The sequence below is a fragment of the Periplaneta americana genome, chromosome 8 (assembly GCF_040183065.1).
Source record: "Periplaneta americana isolate PAMFEO1 chromosome 8, P.americana_PAMFEO1_priV1, whole genome shotgun sequence".
NCBI classification, from domain to species: Eukaryota; Metazoa; Arthropoda; class Insecta; order Blattodea; family Blattidae; genus Periplaneta; species Periplaneta americana.
In genome coordinates, this window is record NC_091124.1 from 28983204 (window position 1) to 29007839 (window position 24636).

Consider the following 24636-nt stretch of genomic DNA (forward strand, 5'->3'; position numbering starts at 1 on the left):
TGGCGAGAGCGTGTGTTCAGATTATGGTGGGAAGAAAGGTAAGTGAAGTGAGACAACAGGTACGAAGGAATAGAAGAGTTCAATATTTCGAAGAAAATGAAAAGTGCATTTGTGACTAGTTGACAGCACACGCAAAAGTTAGTATGCTGGAGGTTGTGCTCCAAGATGGATGTAAGTAAAGTTGAACAGCGGTCATACGTGAAAACAGGAGATCTTGGAACATCCTCCCTACTCGCCTGATCTCAGTCCATGCGACTTTGATCTCATTCTGCAATTGAAGAAGCTGCTACATGGGAAGTGGTTTGCAAACAGGAAGGACATCTTAACAGTGTTTCGACAAGAGGCGATACACATAGACGAATTGTAAGCAGCTGATGGTATTCAACGCCTGCATCATCGTTGGCAAAAATGTGTGGAAGTCTTCGGGGATTATTTTGAAGGGTGTTACAGACCAATTATTTAGTCCTGGCAGCTCTGCAACGCGAAAGAGGGGAAGTAATAGGAGTAGTGGGGAGAGTTACGGAGTTGAGACAAGGGCGAACAGTCGGTAAAGGAATGCAGTACAACTTAACTGTACTAGAAACACAACGCTATACCGCACATGTGACATCAGATCGCTCTGACTGCAAGCAACAGACTAACCAGAACATCCCTTGGCATAACTTAATGGACTCACCTGACCAAGGCGCACATTGCTGGTAACTGTCAGGACTAAATAATCGTACTGTTGCTGTGAGTAATGTACTTTGTTTCCTTTTGTGCATAATAAAACAATTATTTCTATTTACACATCTTTCATTTTCTCTTACCCATTGCCTCCTGTACCTGAACCCAATTTGGTACTAGCATTGCAAAGCACATTCTAGACTAGACGGCATTTCGGAAGGCGGTTAGCTGCTATATGCGCCGTAGCATTTCTGGTATGTGACGTCACAAGCTTGTACAGTAGAACCAATCAGAATCAGTCTATAACAAGCACTTTCAGAGTTCGTTTGTTCATGTGCAAGTGTTTCAATACATAGAATAAGTAAAACTAACATTTACTGTGTGTATGTAAGTAAATAAATGGAAGAAGAGACTGTAAAAAGAAAACTATTACACAAGCAGGCGTGGAAAATAGTGTTTAAGGTGTATAATTATTTTAAAAACTTCAACGAGCAGAATGCTGCTGGCCATCATGATGCTGGCAGCAACGTTGCCAACATGCAAGAAACGACTGCAGAAGCATGTGATGTGGGATTAGAACTGTGCAAAGAATATTGTTAATGAAGGAAAGAGGGTTTGTTTGGTGTCATACTTACAGTAATCAACGGCTAAGGTCATTATTGTCTTTTGATAATTTGATGTGGCAATGTTGTATGCTGCCTTGCTCTCTCTCTCTATCTGTCTCTCTTGACACAAACACTAGCAGACAACCGCCTTCCGAATTGCCATCGACTCTAGTGACCTTCAATCACATATAGTGAATTTCTATTCCTGCAGCTTTATTGGCTGATATAATCTAGTTGCCATGACTTATGAAATGACCCTCGTAAATAGTTCCTTAAAGATCTATAAAAAATTTAACATCAGAAGTAGGATCCCCTAAGTATTTTAGTCTATCTGAGGCATGCAGCTAAATCATGTCACTTTCTACTAGTCACATGTGGTGCTGGATTGTGCTTAAGCCTGGTTCAGACGGTGCTAGTTTCTGTGATGGATTCCAAGGCAGCTGCGCTGATGGCTGCCCTGCGTGGTCACTTGCTGGCTCCCTTGTTGCCTACGGTGACTGAAGTTGTTCACACGGAGCTGGCTCTTCTCACAATTCAAATTGGAAAATCATCTGCTGTTTCATTTGTTGCCAACACTCATGGTCAAAAAGAAACTAAACCGTGAGTGGAAAACAACTGAAGTCCTACATTAACAGTAGTAAATGTCTTAATAAAGTAATTACGCCATAAGTGCAAAACAGCTAAAGTGCGATATTTAACTGTTGTTTCTTAGAAACCAAACAATATAGAGAAAAACAGGTTTAGTTGGAAAACAACGAACATGGCGACATGGTTTCAGTGGTGATATTATATGATCATCTTTGGTTCCAGCCTGCAAACCATCACGAAAAACAGCAAGGAACCTACCCTCGAAATCCAGCAAGCTAGCCATCCAAGTACCCACCAGAGCGCATTACTTCCGGGAAGTGACTACACAGGCTACCCATCAGCGCAGCCACCTTGGAATCCATCACAGAAACACGCACCGTCTGAACCGGGCTTTACTGGTAGAATCACAGAAATGTCTAAGAGCTGTTCTCCTGACACACAAAACTGCAATAACTCACTTTTAAATTTATTTGATATTTTAAGCATTAAAATGCATACAATTTGAGATTTATGCCTTACAACATAACATACAAAATGCATTGTCTATTAACAGCCTGAAACTCGAAATCATAATATAAGACTATAATTTATGCTGCTCAGTGTATAAATCATGAGTGGAGTGTGCTGAACCTGCAACGTGTTATAATTTTACATCACATTCAACATAAATAACGACTACATTCTACACTGGTTATACAGTTCTGCTGCGGTTTTAAATAACTGAAAGATACTATTTCATTAGGAATACCGATATACACAACTAAAGTTGCAGGTCTCAACATGGAATTATTTGGAGAAGTCATCTAAGAGCTTACACAGACATTAACTGGCTCCTTAGGAATATACTTGGAATAAATAGATTAAACAAAGCGAATGTCTTTATACCTTTAACTTAACCTACCACAAATGGAGATACACTTTCTATACTGCAACATCAACATGGCTTTCACTGTACTCTTACATATGACAACATTTTCTTCCTTTTTTATTTTTTTGCATAGTTTTGAACCCCCTTCTCAAAACAAGAGCAATTCAAAATTGTAACTGTGAGTGTATTTCCACTTTTGGTTTATGGCGATATCACCATTATACCCTGAGCATTTAACATGATAAAACCCCTCCAAGTCGCACTGCAACTATAAGATGTAAAATTCTGCAACCACACTCTCACAATTGCTCCTTACTAACAGAACAGGAAAAGACAGTGGAATAATACTACACAAATTCACGTCTTGTTTCCACAACATAATTAATTTTTTGTGAAATATATACGTTAACTCCCAGTTACGAGAACATGAATGTTACACTAATTAAGTCTTCTCAAACAGGCATTGCATACTTCAGGACAAATTTTGATAGCAAAGTAAATTTCAGATCAAACCCATCCACAACTGGAGACACACTCCAATATGCATTATTACTAAATTAGCAGTAATACTGTATTAGAACATAAAATCGACTTAATAAAAAAAGCACTACCAGCAAGTCTATGATTGCTCTCTCGTTACTCTCCAAGTGTGTCTTCATTTATGGATCAAGCCATTTTATTGTCCTCTTCCTCTTCGCGTTCTCTCTCCATCCACATCTCACACTCGCTTTAGGAAAGAAACATGGAACACCTAATGTGTGGCACATTGTACCCGACTGGGTCCGTGACCTGCTTCGTCCTCGTCGTATGCGTTCTTGTACTCTCGCCGCCTGGCTTCTTGTTCTGGGTCCAGATCCACTAATAGGCACTCCTCTGCACTGTCAGGAATCATCGTCTCAGGCCTGGAAAGTCAATGTGACATGTTATTCTTCGTTTAACAATTATGAATTACAGTGAAATGCCACTATATCGAATTCGAGTACTATAATTGAATAGCTCAAGTCGATAAGTGACCAAATAAAGACCAAGTTTTGGGGTGGGGGGGGGGGATGTATTGCAATGTCAATTTTTCATTTACTTACTTACTGGCTTTTAAGGAACCTGCAGGTTCATTGCCACCCTCACATAAGCCCGCCATTGGTCCCTATCCTGAGCAAAGTTAATCCATTCTCTATCATCATATCCCACCTCCCTCAAATCCATTTTAATATTATCTTCCCATCTACGTCTCGGCTTCCCTAAAGGTCTTTTTCCCTCCGGTCTCCCAACTAACACTCTATATGCATTTCTGGATTCGCCCATATGTGCTACATGCCCTGCCCATCTCAAACGTCTTGATTTAATGTTCCTAATTATGACACGTGAAGAATACAATGCATGCAGTTCTGTGTTGTGTAACTTTCTCCATTCTCCTGTAACTTCATCCCTCTTAGCCCCAAATATTTTCCTAAGCACCTTATTCTCAAACACCCTTAATCTCTGTTCCTCTCTCAAAGTGAGAGTCCAAGTTTCACAACCATACAGAACAACCGGTAATACAACTGTTTTATAAATTCTAACTTTCAGATTTTTCGACAGCTGACTGGATGATAAAAGTTTCTCAACCGAATAATAACAGGCATTTCCCATATTTATTCTGTGTTTAATTTCCTCCCGAGTATCGTTTATATTTGTTACTGTTGCTCCCAGATATTTGAACTTCTCCACCTTTTCAAAAGATAAATTTACAATTTTTATATTTTCATTTTGTACAATATTCTGGTCACGAGACATAATCATATACTTTGTCTTTTCGGGATTTACTTCCAAACCTATCTCTTTACTTGCTTCCAGTAAAATTCCCGTGTTTTCCCTAATTGTTTGTGGATTTTCTCCTAACATATTCACATCATCCGCATAGACAAGCACAATTTTTCATTTAGTCTAAAAATATTAACTTAGTACTTCTTGTACAGAAGTACATATGAGGCGTTCAGAAGTCAACATGATTAACTCCACTTTTGGTTATTTCAGAGTTTCTAAGTTGGCAATGTATTAAATTGACCATATTTTTAGTGGTCAATGTGATTAACTCCATAGTTCAGTAAAAATCCCACAGAATGTAATATTCTTCTTGACTACAACACAGAACCAATTAGGTATATTTAATTTTAACCTTGAATATCTCTAAATCTTTGGAAAAGGAGTTAATCATGTTGACTTCTGAACGCCTCATATGATATTTCTGTGCTTTAGCAAAGAAGGGCAGCACTGCTACTTACAGACCTGTTACTAAATCTACGTATTACGCTGTGAAAAGATTTATTAAATCTATGTACATACTTAGACTTCAACAAACAAAATTTGATAACACAATCCCAAGGGAAAAAATGGAACTATCTGCATCAAAATCCACAGTTAATTCCCGATTTACCACGCAAATCGTCTGTAGCTGCATTTAGATTGGCAACAGGCCATGATTGTTTGGCTAAACACCTGCATAGAATTGGAATATATCAGTCCCCTAATTGCCCATTGTGCAACTCAAATCAAGAAATGGATTCGGAACACCTCAAAATCTGCGCTTCAGTGGCTGGCCATGATAATATCCTTGAAAAATATTGGAGTGCAAGAGGTCAAATGACTTTATTGTCAAACACCTGGCATTAGAAAACAACAACAACATATCATGTATAGTTAATGTATTTTTATATTCAATTGAACATTATTTTCTTTGCTGTGAAACCTGCAATTTTATGTTAAAAATTGTTAAAAAATTTGTTTTTTTTCTTAAATCTCGACTAATGCAAAAATAAATGCATTTAGATTCAATATATAAAATACATTTTTTTTTTTTTTTTAATCAGTAACTCGGTAATATTGCTGTCTCACCGCCACATGATTCCCCCCTCCTTCAACATGTCTACATGAAGCTGCATTACTATTCATTTAATTCCCGCCCTTTGCAAGAACCAATCACAAGCAGAATAACACAGCAGAACAGAACACAATCTGCTAATTCCCATGACGTAGTGCAGAGGGCGGCCACTAGAGGGAACCCAAGAGTTGGAGCTTAATCTGAGAAGATTCTAACCGGCGTCGGAGTTGTATCCGGTGTGGCTTAGTGGATAAAGCATCAGCATGTAGAGCTGAAAACCCGGGTTCAAATCCCGGCGCCGGAGAGAATTTTTCTCCGTTCCATTACTCTTTCATCGTATGATGACGCAGAATATCTGCATGGAAATATCATATGTACTTCGGTACATTAAAACAATATATAGAATAATAAAAGTTAAATGGGGGTTGACGCTAAATAGGGATTTGTTACTTTTGTTCAAAAATGTTTGAATACTTTTGTAAAAAAGGTACAATAAGTAAATTATGACAATACTGCACCAAATAAAAAAAAATAAGAGGAAGCTGTGTGCAAATGAAGTCTTCTTCTCGCCATCTTGGATATCTTAGCATTTGGATTTTTGTCCATTTTGCAAATTGAATTAATTTTTTCCACGAGAGAAAACGTGTTCCTTTTCACAGCCCTTGTTTTCTAGTGATATGTATAATGGTGAAAAATTCAATCTCTTCACTGTACCCAGGTAAAAGCACTGATACCACACACTTCAGCGGGGACAACAAAAAAACAGGAAGCGATTGTCGTGGATGGCTGCAACATCCATCATTGAATGTGATTGGTTCTCGCAAAGGGCGGGAATTAGCAGATTGTGTTCTGTTCTGCTGTGTTATTCTGCTTGTGATTGGTTCTTGCAAAGGGCGGGAATTAAATGAATAGTAATGCAGCTTCATGTAGACATGTTGAAGGAGGGGGGAATCATGTGGCGGTGAGACAGCAATATTACCGAGTTACTGATTAAAAAAAAAAAAAAAATGTATTTTATATATTGAATCTAAATGCATTTATTTTTGCATTAGTCGAGATTTAAGAAAAAACAAATTTTTTAACAATTTTTAACATAAAATTGCAGGTTTCACAGCAAAGAAAATAATGTTCAATTGAATATAAAAATACATTAACTATACATGATATGTTGTTGTTGTTTTCTAATGCCAGGCGTTTGACAATAAAGTCATTTGACCTCTTGCACTCCAATATTTTTCAAAGATATTATCATGACCAGCCACTGAAGCACAGATTTTGAGGTGTTCCGAATCCATTTCTTGGTTTGAGTTGCACAATGGGCAGTTAGGGGACTGATATATTCCAATTATACGCAGGTGTTTGGCCAAACAATCATGGCCTGTTGCCAATCTAAATGCAGCTAGACGATTTTCGTGGTAAATCGGGAATTAACTGTGGATTTTGATGCAGAGAGTTCCATTTTTTCCCTTGGGATTGTGTTATCAAATTTTGTTTGTTGAAGTCTAAGTATGTAGATTTAATAAATCTTTTTACAGAGTAATACGTAGATTTAGTAACAGGTTTGTAAGTAGCAGTGCTGCCCTTCTTTGCTAAAGCATTAGCATTCTCGTTTCCCAGGATTCCACATTGGGATGGTATCCATTGGAATACAATATTCTTTTATTGAGTGATATTAATATACATAATATTGGAACAGTAAAATTTCAATTAAATGCAGAAAAACCTTAAATTGAGGTTGCCTAAAATCGGGGTTGTACTGCGTAACAGGAATAATAAATGAATTTACTGGTGTTTTCCGTTTCAAAAGTTTTTAAGACTTGATAAGAGTTCTAAGGAACAGGAAAATTAACTACATCAGGCCAAATAGAAATGAGCACCAGCAAATAGGGATTATAAAGAAAGGACACTGTACGAATTCTCCTTGTTTTGTTTCTCTGTGCGCCAGTGTTTAGTTCCACTTTCAAGCACTAGAGGTTAGTGTAATCGAGCACACGCTAAGATAATAATTGAGTATAGAGTTGAGACACAGGATCCAAACATCGCCTACCTTATTGCATAATCCAGTAACACTTTGCTTCAAATAAATTCAAGTTAACAGCTTTTCCGTATTTCTCAGTGACAAACTAGTTGTAATAATTGTTTATATTTTGTATATAATAAATTATATTATAAAATAATACAATACATGATAAAATTATGTATCAAATTCGTTCAATATTTTGTATACAATATAATATAGGTATATAGTTTTACTCCTCATAAAAGTTTTCTTTTTCCATTTTCAGTGCTATCAAATCATTACATATTTTAATTGTTGATGGGGGTCAACGTTTCAACTCTCATTATAAAGAAATTTTGAAGTCTAGACATTACAGATAATGACGGATTTATTATTTCATCAGTCCAATTTATTTTGAGTACATAATGTACCTATATGTATTAACTGTATGTCATATTTTTGCTGTGTCGACTGCTAGCTGGTGTGATGTCATTACCAACTCATGGGGAAAGCAGAATCTCACGCTCGAACTGGTTTGAAGGTCACTGAAATCAGTCCTGCTACATAAAAGGTACCGACGCGAAGTGTCCATACTGTATAATTACCTGTGTGCTGGCAGCACCTTGTGCAGGAATACATTAGCTATTACATGCTTTTATTTACCTCCACTGGGATATAATCATCAGCATTCATTCAAGCAGTAGGCCTAATGGCCTGTTACAGTTTCCTTCCATCTTTTCAAAGGCTGACCCAAAGATCTTTTCCCTCTAGGTATGTATCAAGGGATACAGAAGTATGTATTTACAGCTCGTCCAAGTCAAGTCTGCGAGTGGGATATTGGGATGGAATGTAGAGGCAAAACACAGTTGCCACATAGGTCACTTGACGCTCAGATTTCAACATGTGCACATCGTTTAAAATACACTACAGAGCGCATGCATCTGTTGTCCTTGTCTTCAGATAAATGCTGCCTCCCCCCTCATGCAACTTTCTCTCCTACGCCCACACTTGCCAATCAGAATGCCAAACCTCACTGTCAAGCAGAAGTAGAAATACAGTCTATTTCAAAGCGTCTTAAATTGTTACCGCTCTAACTTAACTTTGCTGTCATATGAGACTGTACTGGTCTCATCTCGTTACCGTCTCCTTTCACTAAAGAACTGCCTCCAACTTCCCCTCTCGGCTCGCAGACTTAACTTGGTCGAGCTGTAATACAGGAGGAAGAAATCTATAGAAAAAAATCATCTTGAGAGAAAGAAAAAAATTTGTACATACCTAGGTGGTAAGCAGTTCTCTAGCTGAGGAATCAATTCTGGAGGTAAAGTCGATGGGAAGTTAACAAGGAACTGAATAATAAGTCGCCCTTTCTCGAATGGGTTCTTGTACTGGGGCATACCTTCATTCATCACACACTTCACGTCACCATGTTTGGTCACTTCACCTGCAAGAAAACCAAATATTACAGTACTTATACATAACCGACATCTAACAATGATATGTAAACTAAGTGATATGAAAAAATGCGTATGCGTCTGTACACAAGAACCAACTCGCGGTCTCTTTACAGAGATATAAAGATACGTATACAAGAAACACATCCCACACAAGGGTAAGGTACTTATTTTGCTGTTCCAAAGAAGCAGAAGTCACATGACTTCTTCTTACATCTTGCTATAAACAGTTTTCCTATGGAAGTATGATGCAAGAGTCATTTTAGGCTGCTAAAGTTTGACAACTTCAAGTGAAACCCCGTAAAACACGCCAACTTCTGGAATCTCTCTCTTTCTTTCTTCTCTCCCCCCTTGCTCCTTGTCATTCAGTCACCTATCACCACGTAAATATCTGAGAGGGTGTGTGTGGGCATCGCGACCAATAGAAGAACCACTCTCCAGTATTACCACAATAACGGATTCTTCATTTTTGCCTCGACTGTCGGCTAGGAAGGTTCCATTATGCTAGCATTGCAGGCAACTAGTCAACCTTTTAATGCTTTTGTTAGCAGGTTTGACAAACTGTGAGTGGACCTGCAAGTATAGTGCACAGTGCTCTCTCCCCTTCCCCCCGTGCTTTCTCACTTGCTTCTCCCCAAGACAGCCAGCGCTCACGTAGTAACTCAGGGTTTCAGTTCGATTTGTCAATCTATACTCAGAAATATTTTAACATTTTTAATGTGTGTGGGTTCTCGTGCGTTTCACAGCTGTTACTTCAAGACATTTATAACAAATACACTTCAAGAACATTGCTTATTTCAAGTTCCACAGAAGCAAATTATTTATTAAAAGATTCTGACCGTAAGGGAAGCAAACACTCCTTTTCTGGACGAGCACCAATCTATGCTATAATAAAGAACTACAGTTCACTAATATATAGGAACCTGAAAATTTCGCAGAATTGGAAGTGCCAAAAAATGCGAATTTCCTATCAAATTGAGACATAACGAGAAAAATGCTATTTAATAGCGATTTATCAGTAAAATGAAATTTTTCAAGCAATACCCTCATATGGAGTGAAGAAACTGCATAACTAAGATAACAATGTTTGTTACAAGGTTGGTATACATGGAACTCAAACCTGACAATGAATAAATTGATGAAAGTCTGGATAAAAAGATTCTTACCTGGAATCGCTGTAATAACTAGATCTCTATCATCTAAGGTCCTTATAACTCGTTGGAAACCACAGAGTGCCTCCACTAATTCAATATTTAGCCGCATTATGAGATCATTGCCGGAACGTCTGAAATGAGAAAACAATGCTAACTATTAGTAGCAGGTTTAACTATTAAATATATCTTATTAGGTGAGACCACAGATGACAAAAAATGTAATGGCCAGTTATCGAAATAGACTGATTTAAACAATGTCCAGGCATTATTTCGATATTAGAGTACTCCTTATGAAATCACACAAATTGCATAAGGTAGGGTTTGGCATGAAGAATATTGCAGAATTTTGAAATCTTTTCTTTGCAGCAGAACGAGAAAAGATCTATTTCAAGCTTCAGTTTCTAGTAAAATAAATGTAACATATGCACATGATCGAATTCCCTGAAATAAACACGAAATGTGAAGACTTTGTTGGCTACAAAAAGAACCTCCCTGTCATCAGATTGTTAGCAATCTTCACAAACTGATGAAAGTTACTCCGTCCTTTTCATATAGTGGTGATCACAATAGATCCATTGGGACTGAAGTGCTTAAGGGTACTCTAACTCTCCCCCTTCTGTAATTTTACTAATTTCTAGAATGAAATGTTACAGTAAAACCCCGATAAGACGCTGTTCAAGGGACCGGGTGTAAAACGCGTATTAACTGGGGACTGTGTATTAGGAGGGTATACTAATTTTGACTTATATACAGTATCTATTAGCATTTTATTTATTGAAATACATGATTCATGAAAGGTAATACAATATTACTCCATTATGTAATTACCGTACTGTACGTCAAAGACATTTACAATATGTACCGTACTTAATTCTTTCGAAAAGAAAAAAGAAAAAAAAGAAAAAGCCATTTATAGTTGTTTGCCGTGTGCATGTTCTCCAAGTCCTCATGTTTACCACACTTCAGTTTCTGCGATTACATCCTCCCGACGTTGCAGCTGTAGTGATTGAGTCGCGATTTTTTATTATCGTTCTTAATGTCGATGATGGGATTCCTAATGCATCAGGGAGTTGTTTCTGATAAAGAGTGCTGTTCTCATCGTACTTTCGTAAGATTTTCAATTTTTCCGACATTCACAGACACTTCAATACACTAAAGGACAACAAACTGCCCAACAAAAATTTCCAGAATTTTATTACGGCCGAGTGAGGAATGCTGTTTGAGAGGGTTAGCAAGAGGGTGAGGTATTGTAACTGTATGTAGGCTTTAAGCGCGCAGGTAAGGAGTCGAGTAAGAGAGCGTAACAAGAGGATGGGGTATACTAAGGTATGAAGTATAAAGGTTTAAATGTGCAGGTAAAGGGTCGAATACCAATACTTTTCAGGTTAATGGCACCAGTGAGTTCAATGACCAAGATGTTTCATTGCTGAAAATTACATCGAAAATATTCCACAACAATAGCGTATTATCACTGCCATCGTGACCTAGACCAGGCCGTAATGCAGGTTGTGTGACGTCACTCGATGAGTCGGGCTTTTCTATTTGAGTATACGGAGCTGAGTGAAATATATTACTTTATAGCGTGTCGGCGCTCAATTTTATTTAGTGTAATGTGTGTATAAGACCCCTTCACACTTCTTATTGCATAATATGTTGCAGAAATAATTACAAAACTGTGTTATTTTAATGTGAACGGAGTTTTACATGTTAACATAACCTGGTTGCATCAACATTTTAAGTTTGGAATGGAAGCTATTTTGAGATTTAATAAAGAAGAATTATTTATATTGTGATTTTAATTTAGCACATCTACCTTCCTTACTTGTAGGTACAAAATTTACCACAAGCCCTCCTACGAAATTAGTGTATGCACATTTGTGTGTTAATCTGGTAGGTTAGATAAATACAATTCATTACAACCCAGTATTGTAGGGAACAAATAAATAATACAATTAAATTTTTATTCAATGTAATATGTGCATAAGTTCCATTTATGTGTTACATAATGTGGCAGGAATAATACATAAAACTGTGTTATTTTTATGTGAAGAGAATTTACCATGTTAACATAACCTATCTGCGTCAACATTTTAGGCTTAAGTTGAGAACGAAAACTGTTTTGAGATTTAATACAGAAGAATATATTTTTAGGATAAACTTCAGAACACGGTTACCGTCCTTACTTATAGGTAGAAAATTCACCACAGTCCCTCCTATGAAATGTACATACGTTATATTACTTAGTAGCGCTGAGGTATAGTTCCGGTAATTTCTGAACTGAAAACAGTTGAATTTATTTTTTGTGGAGATGCATTTGATCCTATAAGCAAGGCAAATTAAAATCCTGAACGAACCGAACTAATTTGTATATGCAAGATGTATGAATACGAAGGGAACTACCTCAGCGCTAGTTTAGCCCTAGTAACATATTAAACTAATCAGATTTCAGACTGGAGTACCGTCTGAAACGAATAAATACAATTGAAGTGTAGACAAATTGCATTTATAAGTTATACGTAGCGTTATGCTTAATTATAATGCATAATTGCGAATATGGAAATAAGGCAAGTACTGATAGAATAAACATAACCCATAACTTCAACACATTAAAATATGCGTGCGATGCAACTGAAAATTGTTGAAAACGTTCATAAATGAATGTGCAAGAATTTCGTAATGAAGCATGAGTGCTTTATTTCAACTAATTACAATTCTAGATACTGTAACAGTAATGAAAACTATAGGGTATAATTTTTCGTAATATACTATATGTATCTCGTTTTTAGTTCAAATTGTGTATATTATCAAACGTCGTATTATTTACTCGTATAATGTAGGTTATTCACAAATAAAAAGGGCGCAGTAATTTAAATTTAATAAGACAAATACGGTAAACTAACAATAATGGATTAGACAAGAGTAACATCAGTAACGCTGCACTTAGGCCTAATCACAACTTACTTTACATGCCAGTCAATGTTTCACTTTCACGTATATATTATTACACATATTTAGCCTACTGTTTATTAGACCAAAATTTCACTTAACCACATAAGGGCGCCATATTTAATCGAAATAAAGGCAGGTATTACACACACGAACTTTGCCTGCAACAACGTAGTTTTCACACCAAAAATAATATTATACCTTAAATTGCAAATAAATTGTGTCTCAAGTGTCTTATAATCACTGTTTAAAATTTTACTGACGCAATTACACTAAATTTCAGAGAAATATACGTTATTCTTCATGCACTGCAACTAATTCATATGGTTGAAAGACCGCCCTTCGCGATCAGCTGTTAAGCAAGTCACGTGGTCTGCCTTACGGCCTGTATTAGATCACGATGGCAGTGGTATTATGCAGGACTTGAGTGCAACAAACGGGGTATTTTATAAAGGCGTTATATATGAAATGTGCAATGACTGGACAAAAAAAGCGTATTACATGGGATAGCATAATAAGCGAGGTTTTACTGTACTTCCAAAATACACATTTTACATTAATTATTCTTCCCATCCTTATCACTGCACCAAGGACAGTAATAAGTACAAATACTCACTTATAAACTTCATGTTCTTTCTCGTCCAGAACAATGATGATGTCTCCTGGTTCGAGACCTGGCTCTTGATCACCTTCCCCTCCAAAAGTGATTTTCTGTCCATCCACCATACCTTTATCAACATGCACTTCTAATATCTTACGATCCCGGATAGTCTGCAAGTAAATTACAATTCATTCTTGAAATACTGTAAAATTCGACTAAGTAGTGATGATTGTACTAATTAATGAATCTGTTTATAATATGTGACTAGTCGCAGGAAATGGGACCTAAAGTCGGATTTTTAATTTCTGGAAATGAAACTGCTGACTTTCTTGCCAAAAAAGGATCCAATTTAAATCAGAATACAAATACAAGCCTACCTTTTACATCCATCAAAAGACTAATTAAAAATATATATATATATATATATTTTTTTTTTATCCAATGCCACCAGGTTGTCTTTTCGACATTTCTGGTCTTCTCTCCTGGCTGTGGCTTAGTTGTAACCCACTTCTGAGGTTGGGGAGCCTGGAAGGCGGAGTTACATTACCCCGATGATGTGATAGGATGATTATGATTATGTGGTGCCAGGAGAGGTCTTAAATCTAAACTTAACCTAAATTCCAAACCATGGACGAACACAGGAATAATCCCCTTTAAGGAAAAATTCCTGTGCTCTAACCGGGAATAAATATAAAATCAAGCAAAACCAAGCACTATGTACCAAAGCCAAAGATAAAAAAATGGAGCATTTTAATTAAAAAAACAGAAATTATTCCAGAAATCCCACGTAAATCTGCAGTAGCAAAATTCAGACTGCTTACAGAACACGATTATTTGACCAAACACTTGAATAAAATAGGAATTTACACCAATCCAAATTGCCCTCTATGCAACAAAGAAGAAGAAATGACTGAAGATCATCTACAAACCTGTGAAGTTCTACCTGATGGATCCACCACAGAGAAATATTGGAGAGCAAGAACGCTAATGGCTTCGTTGCCAAAGCCCGGCATTAGATAACAACAAGTAGGATTTTTATTTTTTTATTTTATTTATTTTTTTTTTTTGTGGTTTCAAAAAGAGGATGAAATATTGAGCATTTAAAAAAAATTCATGGTTCTAGATGCTATAGTTTTTAATATGTTAGCCTACTTATTGAATTTTGATATTATATTACGTACTTTTCGAGAAAAATGCAAATTAAAGTTTTTTTTTTTTCCTTAGCCACTATAAGAAAGATTTAGGTATTTAAGAAGCACTGTGTAAAACTACGTCCTAGTTTAGTATGTAAAAAAAAAGCCTACAGGTAGCGCAAGATGTCAAAACATAGAAATGTAGTTTTTATACCACAAATTACTTATTTTGTTCTCCTGTAAAATTTCCTTTCACGACTTTAGGTCCCTTTTCGTGCAACAGGTCACATATCATAGATATAAGGTTACATATACGTGAAGATTGGGGATGATGGGGAACAACAGGTAGACAAAATTTATCTAACAAATTTCTGTATTTTTTTTTCATACAATTATACACCAACTCTAGACAACAGAACTCCTCTCTCCAAATTTTTTAAATATTAATAATTACAAAATCCTAAAAACTTGAGATAAGTACCTGAAATCTTAATTTTCCTTTCTTATGGCATGTAATTGTTCCATCTGCTAAACAATATACAAAAGTTTTTTTCGTACTATTCCAGATATATTAACAACAAATCGTCAGATCTTGTATGTTACAAGAATGTTCTAATCTAGTCTAGTACTACGCATCCATGTTAATTTGAGATGTGGCTACCGATTACTACACATCTAGATTACATTCTACTACAATTTTACATATACTGAAGTCATTTTTAATTACATGTTAGTATTTTAAATTGTAACACTATTCAAATAGTAAGAAGTTGGGCCGGGTGCACACAGAATCAGACGTAACGGGACGGTCGCAAGCAGACACGAGAAGACATTGGATGACAGCTTGAACTTGGTCACAAGCAGACTGATGACTGCGCATGTGTCAATATGCTATGTCCATGATTGCAAGCTTCCATTATCTACAGATACTATTGTTGTGTAATGCACATTATTCATAATGGAGCTCGATGAGGATAAATTAGTTGTTTTAGTAGAGGAAAGATAAATTCTATACAATCCCACTTTGAAACTATATCACGACAATAATGTGGTTTCTAAAATGTGAGAGGAAATTGCAAAAGAGATGAAAGCACCAGGTGAATAATAATTAATAATAATAATTTCTAGTAGGTCTACTGTTTTGCTCTATACTATCACTCATTATTGATTTAATATAAACATACAAAATTACGTTTGTGCACTACATCGGTAGTATTTAATTATAAGACTCTTTCAATTGTACAGATTTTTAGGTGTAGGCGTCCTTAGGAAATAATAACCGAATGTCAAAGTTTTTAGAACAAATTAATGGTAAATGAAACTAGACCGTAGGTGATTTGGAAATTTGCACATATATTTTAAATGTATAAATTTACACTGCTGAAAACAATGCCAAAAACAGGTTAACAATAACACCTACAGGGCAATCATTTTCACAGTAATACATGTTTGAACTCAAAACCCACCATAGCACAGAACAAAACTTCTTCAATACATTACCTTTCTGCCCTGGCATGTCTTGCAGCGATCTTTAGGATTGATTCTCTCTCCCTGTCCACGGCATTCTCCACACATGGATTGTATTTGCTGGATCATTCCTGGTCCCAGCTGTTGTATTTGCACCTGCATTCCTGTACCCCGGCAAGTGGGACATGATTCCACAGCACCTTTCTTTCCACCTCGTCCTGAACAGGCAATGAATTAATTATGAGAGTCAATGACTTATGGTCAGTCCACAGTAAAGTTAATTAACATTGCTGCCAATCAATGTTCATTAATATGTTCACATTAGTTATAGTCACGACACTATTATTTCCGGCATGACTCCTCCTCTTTGCTTACGTCTTAGGAAGTAAAGGCTCTATAAAGTCTAGGTAGGTAGTATCGTTCGCCATTTTTGTTCTTTCGTTGCAGAGCTACCATACGAGGAATCTATTTGCCACACCATTAAACATTATCATGTCGTAGCTCCTATGATAATAAATCAAACGCACTGTAATTCAGCAAATTGAGCGGCAAATAATGTCTTCGTGTGCTTTCTGCAAATGCCAACGAAAGATTATATTAAGTATTTATCGAGCCTTAAGAAATGAATAATGTCTACATAAGCGAATCACAAGACGCACACATTTAAATGTAGCCAAACTGCAACGAGATTGGCTGCCGAAAATTAGAGCGACGGGACTATAGTATAACATTAACATTGAATTTCTGTAACATCCTATTTGCAACAAAATGATATGTAGGATAACCTTGTAACAGATTTAAGGAAGAGAATAATATTAAGTACGATAATTGTCCTCTGCAAGACATTGGGGGGGGAGCCTATTGAGAGTATAGTCTGACCTAGATTTCTCGAACATCTGTAACTCGAATCATTTCTCGAAGAATTTTCTAGGTTCCGATCATATTATATGTAATTTACATGTTAATAATCATCGATAAGTCGAAATTTCGAATTTATGTTATCTAGAAGCAACATTTTGAACCCAAGAGATACAAAATACTCTGTATCTAGAATTCTATAGTGCCTGAGATGAATATATATTACCTTCGAAGATATTGCCTAGCCCACCCAAAGGTACGAGTGATTTTCCTACCCTCGAACACAACCTCAAAATTACAACCAATGGACCAAGGTATAATAAAAAAAAACTTACGACACTATCGAAAAGAGTCGTTCAGAAGACTGTCGGGAAAATTGATTGTGGATTGCCATTAATCTTCTTCATTCTATAATGTTGCTGCACAAGTCATGGCCCAATGTCAAAACAATTTCAAATTGCTTTCGAAAAGCAGGATTTTCGTATGGTGATTCAGGGCCCGATGACAGCAAAGAAGATGAAGAGAAGCTAACCACCCCCTTCTTGATGAATGGTAGTGCAACAGTGGATCCAAGGGAATCAAAGATGATGAGTTAGTTGAGATTTGGCAGGTCGAATGTTATCTGCAAACCAGGCGTTAGGTGTTCTAGCAACAATTCGATCTTACATCCAGTGACAGTCATATGTGAACGAAATCTTTCCAGTGCTGTTAATATGTTGGAAAATTGCATGAAAGAAAACTAGATGAAAAACAAGAAAAAGAAGAAAATGACAGACAATTTGCAGTAGTGCAGTACATCTCTTGTAAAACATAATCCTGCAGGTACAGGTAATCTTTTAAGGACATATACAGTAAAACCTTGATAAGCCGCGCCTGCTTATTATGCTATCCCATGTAATACACTTTTTGTCTGGGCCCCGCACATTTCATATATAACGCCATTATAAAATACCCCGTTTGTTGTGCTCAAGTCCCGCATAATACACTGTTTTTGTGGAATATTTTCAATGTAATTTTCAGCAATGTACTGTAACAGCAATGAAACATCTTGGTCACTGAACTCACTGGTGCCATTAACCTGAAAAGTATTGGTATTCGGCTCGGCTGTAATAAAATTCTGGAAATTTTTGCTGGGCAGTTTGTTGTCCTTTAGTGTATTGAAGTGTCTGTCAATGTGATTACAATGACAATGAGTGTTAAACAAAAAGTGCTTTCTGTGTCGGAAAAATTGAAAATCTTAAGGAAGTACGATGAGAACAGTACTCTTACTCAGAAACAACTCTCTGATGCATTAGGAATCCCATCATCGATATTAAGAACGATAATAAAAAATCGCGACTCAATCACTACAGCTGCGACATCGTCGGGAGGATATAATCGCAGGAAACTGAAGTGTGGTAAACAAGAGGACTTTGAGAACACGCATATGGCAAACAACTATAAATGGCTTTTTTTTTTTCCGAAAGAAGTACAGTACATAATGTAAATGTCTTTGACGTAAGTACAGTAATTACATAATGGAGTAATACTGTATTACCTTTCATGAATCATGTATTTCAATAAAGAAAAATGCTAATAGATACTGTATACAAGTCAAAATTAGTATACCCACCTAATATGCGGTCCCGGTTAATACACGATTTACACCCAGTCCCTTGAACAGCATCTTATCGGGGTTTTACTGTAGTACGTTATTTTGTAATTTTCCAATGAAATTTCAGTAACTCGAAATTTCTACAAGTCTAAATGTTTTTTGATCCTGTTGTGATTCGAGAAATCGATGTCAGGCTATATATAAAGGCGAAAAGAATGAGGTTTTTAAAAACCTCTCGATTACCGAGCTACTATTATCACTCCAGCAGGATCTGTAATGTTTATGAAATTCTATTTCTGATTTACAACTTTTAAGAAACACAAACCTGAAGTAATTCTTTGTTGTACTTAAAGAGTTTTCTCTGATCATACCATATGCATATCAAGTTTTGTGAAACAGGAGCACATGAGGAAGACTGGGAACAGGAGCACAGGAGAAAGACGTGGGACAGGAACATTTAAGATGGGAAACAGGAGCACATGAGGAAGGTAAAACTGCATTACATATTATGATATTTCATTGAATACATTACACTGGTAATAAAATTACCTTCACATTTATCACAGATAACATTTTTCTGAAGTGCCAACTTCCTCACAGCACCCTTGTACAATTCTTCCAATGATACACTCAGTTGATGAATCACGTCCTTCCCACGTCTTTCCCGTCTACCTCTTGGACCTCCACGTCCACCTCCACCAAATGCTTGACCGAAGAACATATCAAAGATGTCCATGGGCGATGAGAATCCATTTCCTCCCATTCCACCCTCCTTGATAGCCTGTTCTCCTCCTTGATCATAGATACGCCTTTTTTCTGGATTTGCCAGAACTTCATATGCCTGGGAAATCTGCTTGAACTAAATAAGAGAAAACGAAAACTTAGCAATTTATGCCATGTACATTCATCTTAATTTAGTGTCTAGAAGTCCATACAATAAGAATGTCACTAAAAGACAATTCTAAGATACAATAAGGGAATGACTGAAAGACTATGGGAATGACTGAAAGACTCAATATAAGGGTAAACAAACGCAAAATCGTGACAAATATGGAATTGTTTTTATTACTTTAATAAATAGTACATATTTTTCTGTATTAAATACTGAAATATTTTGCTTGTTTGAAGGACCTAAGTGGTCTTTAAAATTTAAATACCATAGCACGGCACAATGTGCCACTCTCTTGACCACCTCTGTGGTGTAGGGGTCAGCATGCTGGTCTCTTACGCAGAGGGCCTAGGTTCGATTCCCGGTCAGGTTGAATTTCCTGGTTGAGGTTTTTCCTCAACCGTAAGGCAAATGCCAGGAAATTCAAGCCACAACATCCCTGAATATCACCAGCCTCATTCATCACCGAAATCATATAACAAATCAGTAATACATATACAGTCGCCATCTAGTTCACAACAATAGAACCAGTACCAACAATAGTACACAGGCCTTCGGATTTTAACCAAAGATTAACTCACCGTATTACCAAAGTTGTTAAAGTGAGTATAAATAACAGCGGGGGGAGGGGGGGGGGAGAAAAAAAAAAGGAAGAAAGAAAAAATGTGCCACTCTCCCTTTCAGCAGCCATTTTGGAGTTTGTGTTATAGAAATTTTCTTGGCATTTAAAAAGACAAACTATCTGACCAGTGTTAGGAAGGCTGTGGCTTAATATTTCCTAATGGATATGGAGAATATTGAGTGCACTGTATGAGGTGAGATAGTAGATAAATAGTACTATTAACTTAAAACGTTTTCCTTAATTTACATTTTTCATTGCTTATGTACCTTTTTCTTTGCAACCATTAAGAGTAAAAACATGAAATTTTGCACATAAGCTTAAAACTGTATTATCTATAATTCCCTGCAACAAAATTTTTTATTCGTTAATATTGGTGAGTTTTATACAGTACAGAAAAAATACCTAATATATATATTTTTAAATAATATAAAGCCTAAATAAAATATTTGGTTGCAGGGAAATGTTACTTTAGGTATTAGTAACATGTGCAAAGTTTTAGGTTTATTGGTTTAGCAAATTTTTAGAAAAAGGTACATCAATTTTATTTTTTTTAAATGAAAAAAATTTGAAAAATAAAAACTATTATTCATAAAATTCTGGGGGGGGGGGGGGAAGAATGTATAGAAAACCCTGTTTTAAACTAATATTTCAAATTTCAAGGTCCTACATCCAAAAATATGAAAGTTATAAGTACAGACAGGATTTTCATGCAAATGCATGTTTTTTTAGATTTTAAGTTTAATAATGCATATTTTGAGGTTTATGTTGCATATTACGTCCATTTTTATAGTTTCATTGCATATTTTACATTAAATCACATGATACTGCATTTTATAAATGTTGCCTCATAGAGTTTGGTATTTCTGAGCTTACAATATTTGAGTATATATACTGAAAAATATAAGTGAAATGCCAACAGTTTGCAGGGTTTCTACCTGAGGACTTTGAACTTTACCAGCTAATCCTCTCATTATGTTATCACACTGGAATTCCACATTCCTGTTCTATACAAGTCTTACCTTGAGGCTAAAATTATTATTAGAAGGATGCCTCTTCTGCTCCCTCCTATAGTTTGTAGTTTGACGACAATAGCACTACATGCTTCCCCAAACATGCCTTTAATTTGGACAGGTAGATAGGTAGGAGGTCTGTAGTAGGCTACATGTACAGGTGTTTTGTGAATTAGCTACTGTATTTGTGTTCTGTAGTGATCTGTGAAGTGTTGTAATGCCCCCGATTAAATGATCGAGAAGAGATCTTGTGGCACAGTGGATCAAGGAAAAAGAATATCTTAGTAGTACATTGTGTCATTCGAAAATAAAATGTAAGTTTCAATTTTGATAGTGCATATTTTCAGTGTTTTTTTTTTCTTTATTGTGCATATTTGGCCATTTGAATAGTGCATGGATGCATGCATATTTTATGATTTGATAGTGTATGAAAATCCTGTCTCTAGTTATAAGCAATTCAGTAACAATGTTATTTCTCATCCTTCCCCCCTGAAGTCACTTAGCTGGTCTTGGTCCTGAAAATGACAGGCTTGCCAACTTCAACAGTCCACAGCAACTATTAACATTTGAGGATATGATGCAACTACTGCAGGGTTAAGTGTGATTCTTTAAATTTTAGAAGATACAAATTTTTTTTATCACCACAGCATGGCGCGTCCTCAGGTTGCTGATCGAGGAGACGGCCTTCAGATATGGAGGGTAGCTGTGAATATATTGAATAAGCGGTCACGGACAGCCGATGAGGGGTGGTCCTCCAGCTTGGGGGTTGGGCGAAGGGCTAACAACCCTTCACCGTAAAAAACAGCTTGTTACGAATCCTTCAAATAAGCCTCGGAATGGGGCTGATTCTCTGGCACGACCACAGCAAAGGTTTATAAAACAGTTATATTACCGGTTGTTCTGTATGGTTGTGAAACTTGGACTCTCACTTTGAGAGAGGAACAGAGACTACGGGTCCTTGAGAATAAGATTCTTAGGAAAATATTTGGGGCTAAGATGGATGAAGTTACAGGAGAATGGAGAAAGTTAAACACAGAGCTGCACGCATTGTATTCTTCACCTGGCATAATTAGGAACATTAAATCCAGATGTTTGAGATGGGCAGGGCATATAGCACGTATGGGCGAATCCAGAAATGCATATAGTGTGTTAGTTGGGAGGCTGGAGGGAAAAAGACCTTTAGGGAGGCTGAGACATAGATGGATTTGAGGGAGGTGGGATATGATGATAGAAAATGGATTAATTTTGCTCAGGATAGGGACCAATGGCGGGCTTATGTGAGGGTGGCAATGAACCTCCGGGTTCCTTAAAAGCCAGTAAGTAAGTAAGTACAAATTTTTTTGTATCAAACTGATGAAGTTTCAAAGTCGTAACTTTACACTTTTCAAGTGATAAGCGCAAAAGGCTGACTTTCCACTTATCTAATAATAACTATTGTTACATACAGTTCTTCAGATTAATATTTATCAAAGAATCGCAAACAGAGAAACCTGTAACATAAACACAAGAAGAATGGAAGAAATTGCAGTGGACAAAAACCTGTTATGCGAATGCCTACTGAGGTACAAGATTTATAATTACAGTAAAAAGGCATTTTAAATATATTTTATAGATTTTACTTACATAATTTCAATGCCTCAATAAAAATAGCTTCGAACATCTATTCATAAAAAACGACAGAGTAAGATGAAATTGATTTCAAAACAGAGAGAATTTCAGGGAACTGGAAAAATTTACAATCTTGTATGGTTTTGAAATAATTTCATTTTTTTTATCATTTATTTCTGTTCTATTGTAGGAATAAAAAAGTTTCACTAAATGGAGAGGGCACAGGTGATAGCTCATTTGTTATATATTGTTCTATTGTACAATGAAAAGGAGAAAAACCTTCGCTATGGACTTTCAATGCAGTGACCGTTTTTCTGGTTATAAAACTACATTGTCTCAGTAGTATTTTCACCCAATTAATATGCATGGAAAATAATCCGAAATTTGGAAAATTGCTAGTTTTCGCAAACCACGGATTTGCGAAATATGGTTTCCGAGATCATAAAGCAAACATTTTTATGTTACAAGCTGTTCCAAGTCAAAATATCAAGTTTCAACTCGCGAGATTTTCGTTTCTAGCATGAACATTTATTCGAATTATTAGTGTTTTTCAAAAGAAATCTTCATTTTTTTTTACGAAATCTTAATTTCTAGTGCCTAAAGGATATCAGAGATGGCTGTGATCTAAAATTACTTGACTTATCTCAACTGTTTCTGAATATTTAAATTTGTTTTAATTAGGTAGTGGAATTTTCTTAAAAAATTAAAAGTGATTAAAATATAATCTATTCATTGATATTTATGTACAAAATTTTGAATTGAATAATTTAACCCTATTTCACTACAGAATTTTTAGTCTAATATTCAAACCGTATTTTGAGTGACTATTTTTAAATAGTCTAAACAGTAGAAACAGCCTGAATATTTTGTGGTGCCTATTAGTTTATACTATTCATGCATAGTGTGGAAGACTATTACACGAATTTCTCTATATAACAGGTTAAGTTTATTTATTTATTTATTATTGCTAGTAAGTTTGAAATGAATACAAAGTAATAAATACAATGTAAGATAAACCAGCCCACTCCTGAATGAGCAAGACTCGTGCTCAGGAGGGGATTCCATTACAGACAAAAATAAAATTAAAATTGAGAGTGAATACAGATTAAATAGTGTTTAATATATCGTATTTAAACCCAAACTATAAATCCAATACAAATTTTTTTATTTTTTATTAATTTGGAGAGGATTCGTGGTTGAAATATTATTGGAATAAAATTTGTTTAATAATCTGGGACCTTGACTCATGCTATGATAAAAAGCTGCATTGGTTTTACATTTTGGTTCAGACAAACGCAGAGAATTCATATTTTTAGTTCTATATTTATGTATATACCTTTCAAAGTTATTAAAATTTCTATGAAACTATTTTAATAAAATAAAATAATACATTTCTTTAATGTTGAAAACTTTGAAATGTTTAAACAACAATTCAGTTGGATAATCTTTCTGCTCTTTTAAACAAATTTTTAATACTTTTTTCTGTAGTAAAATTAACGGATAAAAGTTGGATTTATAAGTTCCACCCCAACCTATAATACCATACATAATTATAGATTGAAATAATGCTAAATAAATTACACGTAAACAGTTGACAAAATATATCTTAGAATAACAAAGTAGCAATGTTTTACGTAATTTATTACAAATATAATGAATATAATTATTCCATTTTAAATTATTATCGATTTATACCTAAATATTTAACTTCATTAATAAC

At 35.7% G+C, this 24636-nt stretch overlaps 1 protein-coding gene and 1 non-coding gene across 2 annotated transcripts in view; one reads left to right on the forward strand and one right to left on the reverse strand.

The window, feature by feature from the left end:
- Positions 1-2304: 2304 nt before the first annotated feature.
- Droj2 (DnaJ heat shock protein family (Hsp40) member A4-like) overlaps positions 2305-24636 on the reverse strand; it is a 32050-nt gene continuing 9718 nt past the window's right edge. Inside the window, exons 3-8 of the mRNA XM_069832674.1 lie at positions 19337-19646; positions 16369-16553; positions 13751-13905; positions 10201-10319; positions 8859-9024; positions 2305-3629 (exon numbers count right to left, since the gene is read on the reverse strand). Coding sequence (XP_069688775.1) covers positions 3479-3629; positions 8859-9024; positions 10201-10319; positions 13751-13905; positions 16369-16553; positions 19337-19646 — 1086 coding nt within the window. The 3' untranslated portion in view covers positions 2305-3478. The remainder of the gene's footprint in view (positions 3630-8858; positions 9025-10200; positions 10320-13750; positions 13906-16368; positions 16554-19336; positions 19647-24636) is intronic.
- On the forward strand, positions 5817-5888 carry TRNAY-GUA (transfer RNA tyrosine (anticodon GUA)). Its single transcript has one exon. It is a non-coding gene; the product is annotated as a tRNA-Tyr (tRNA).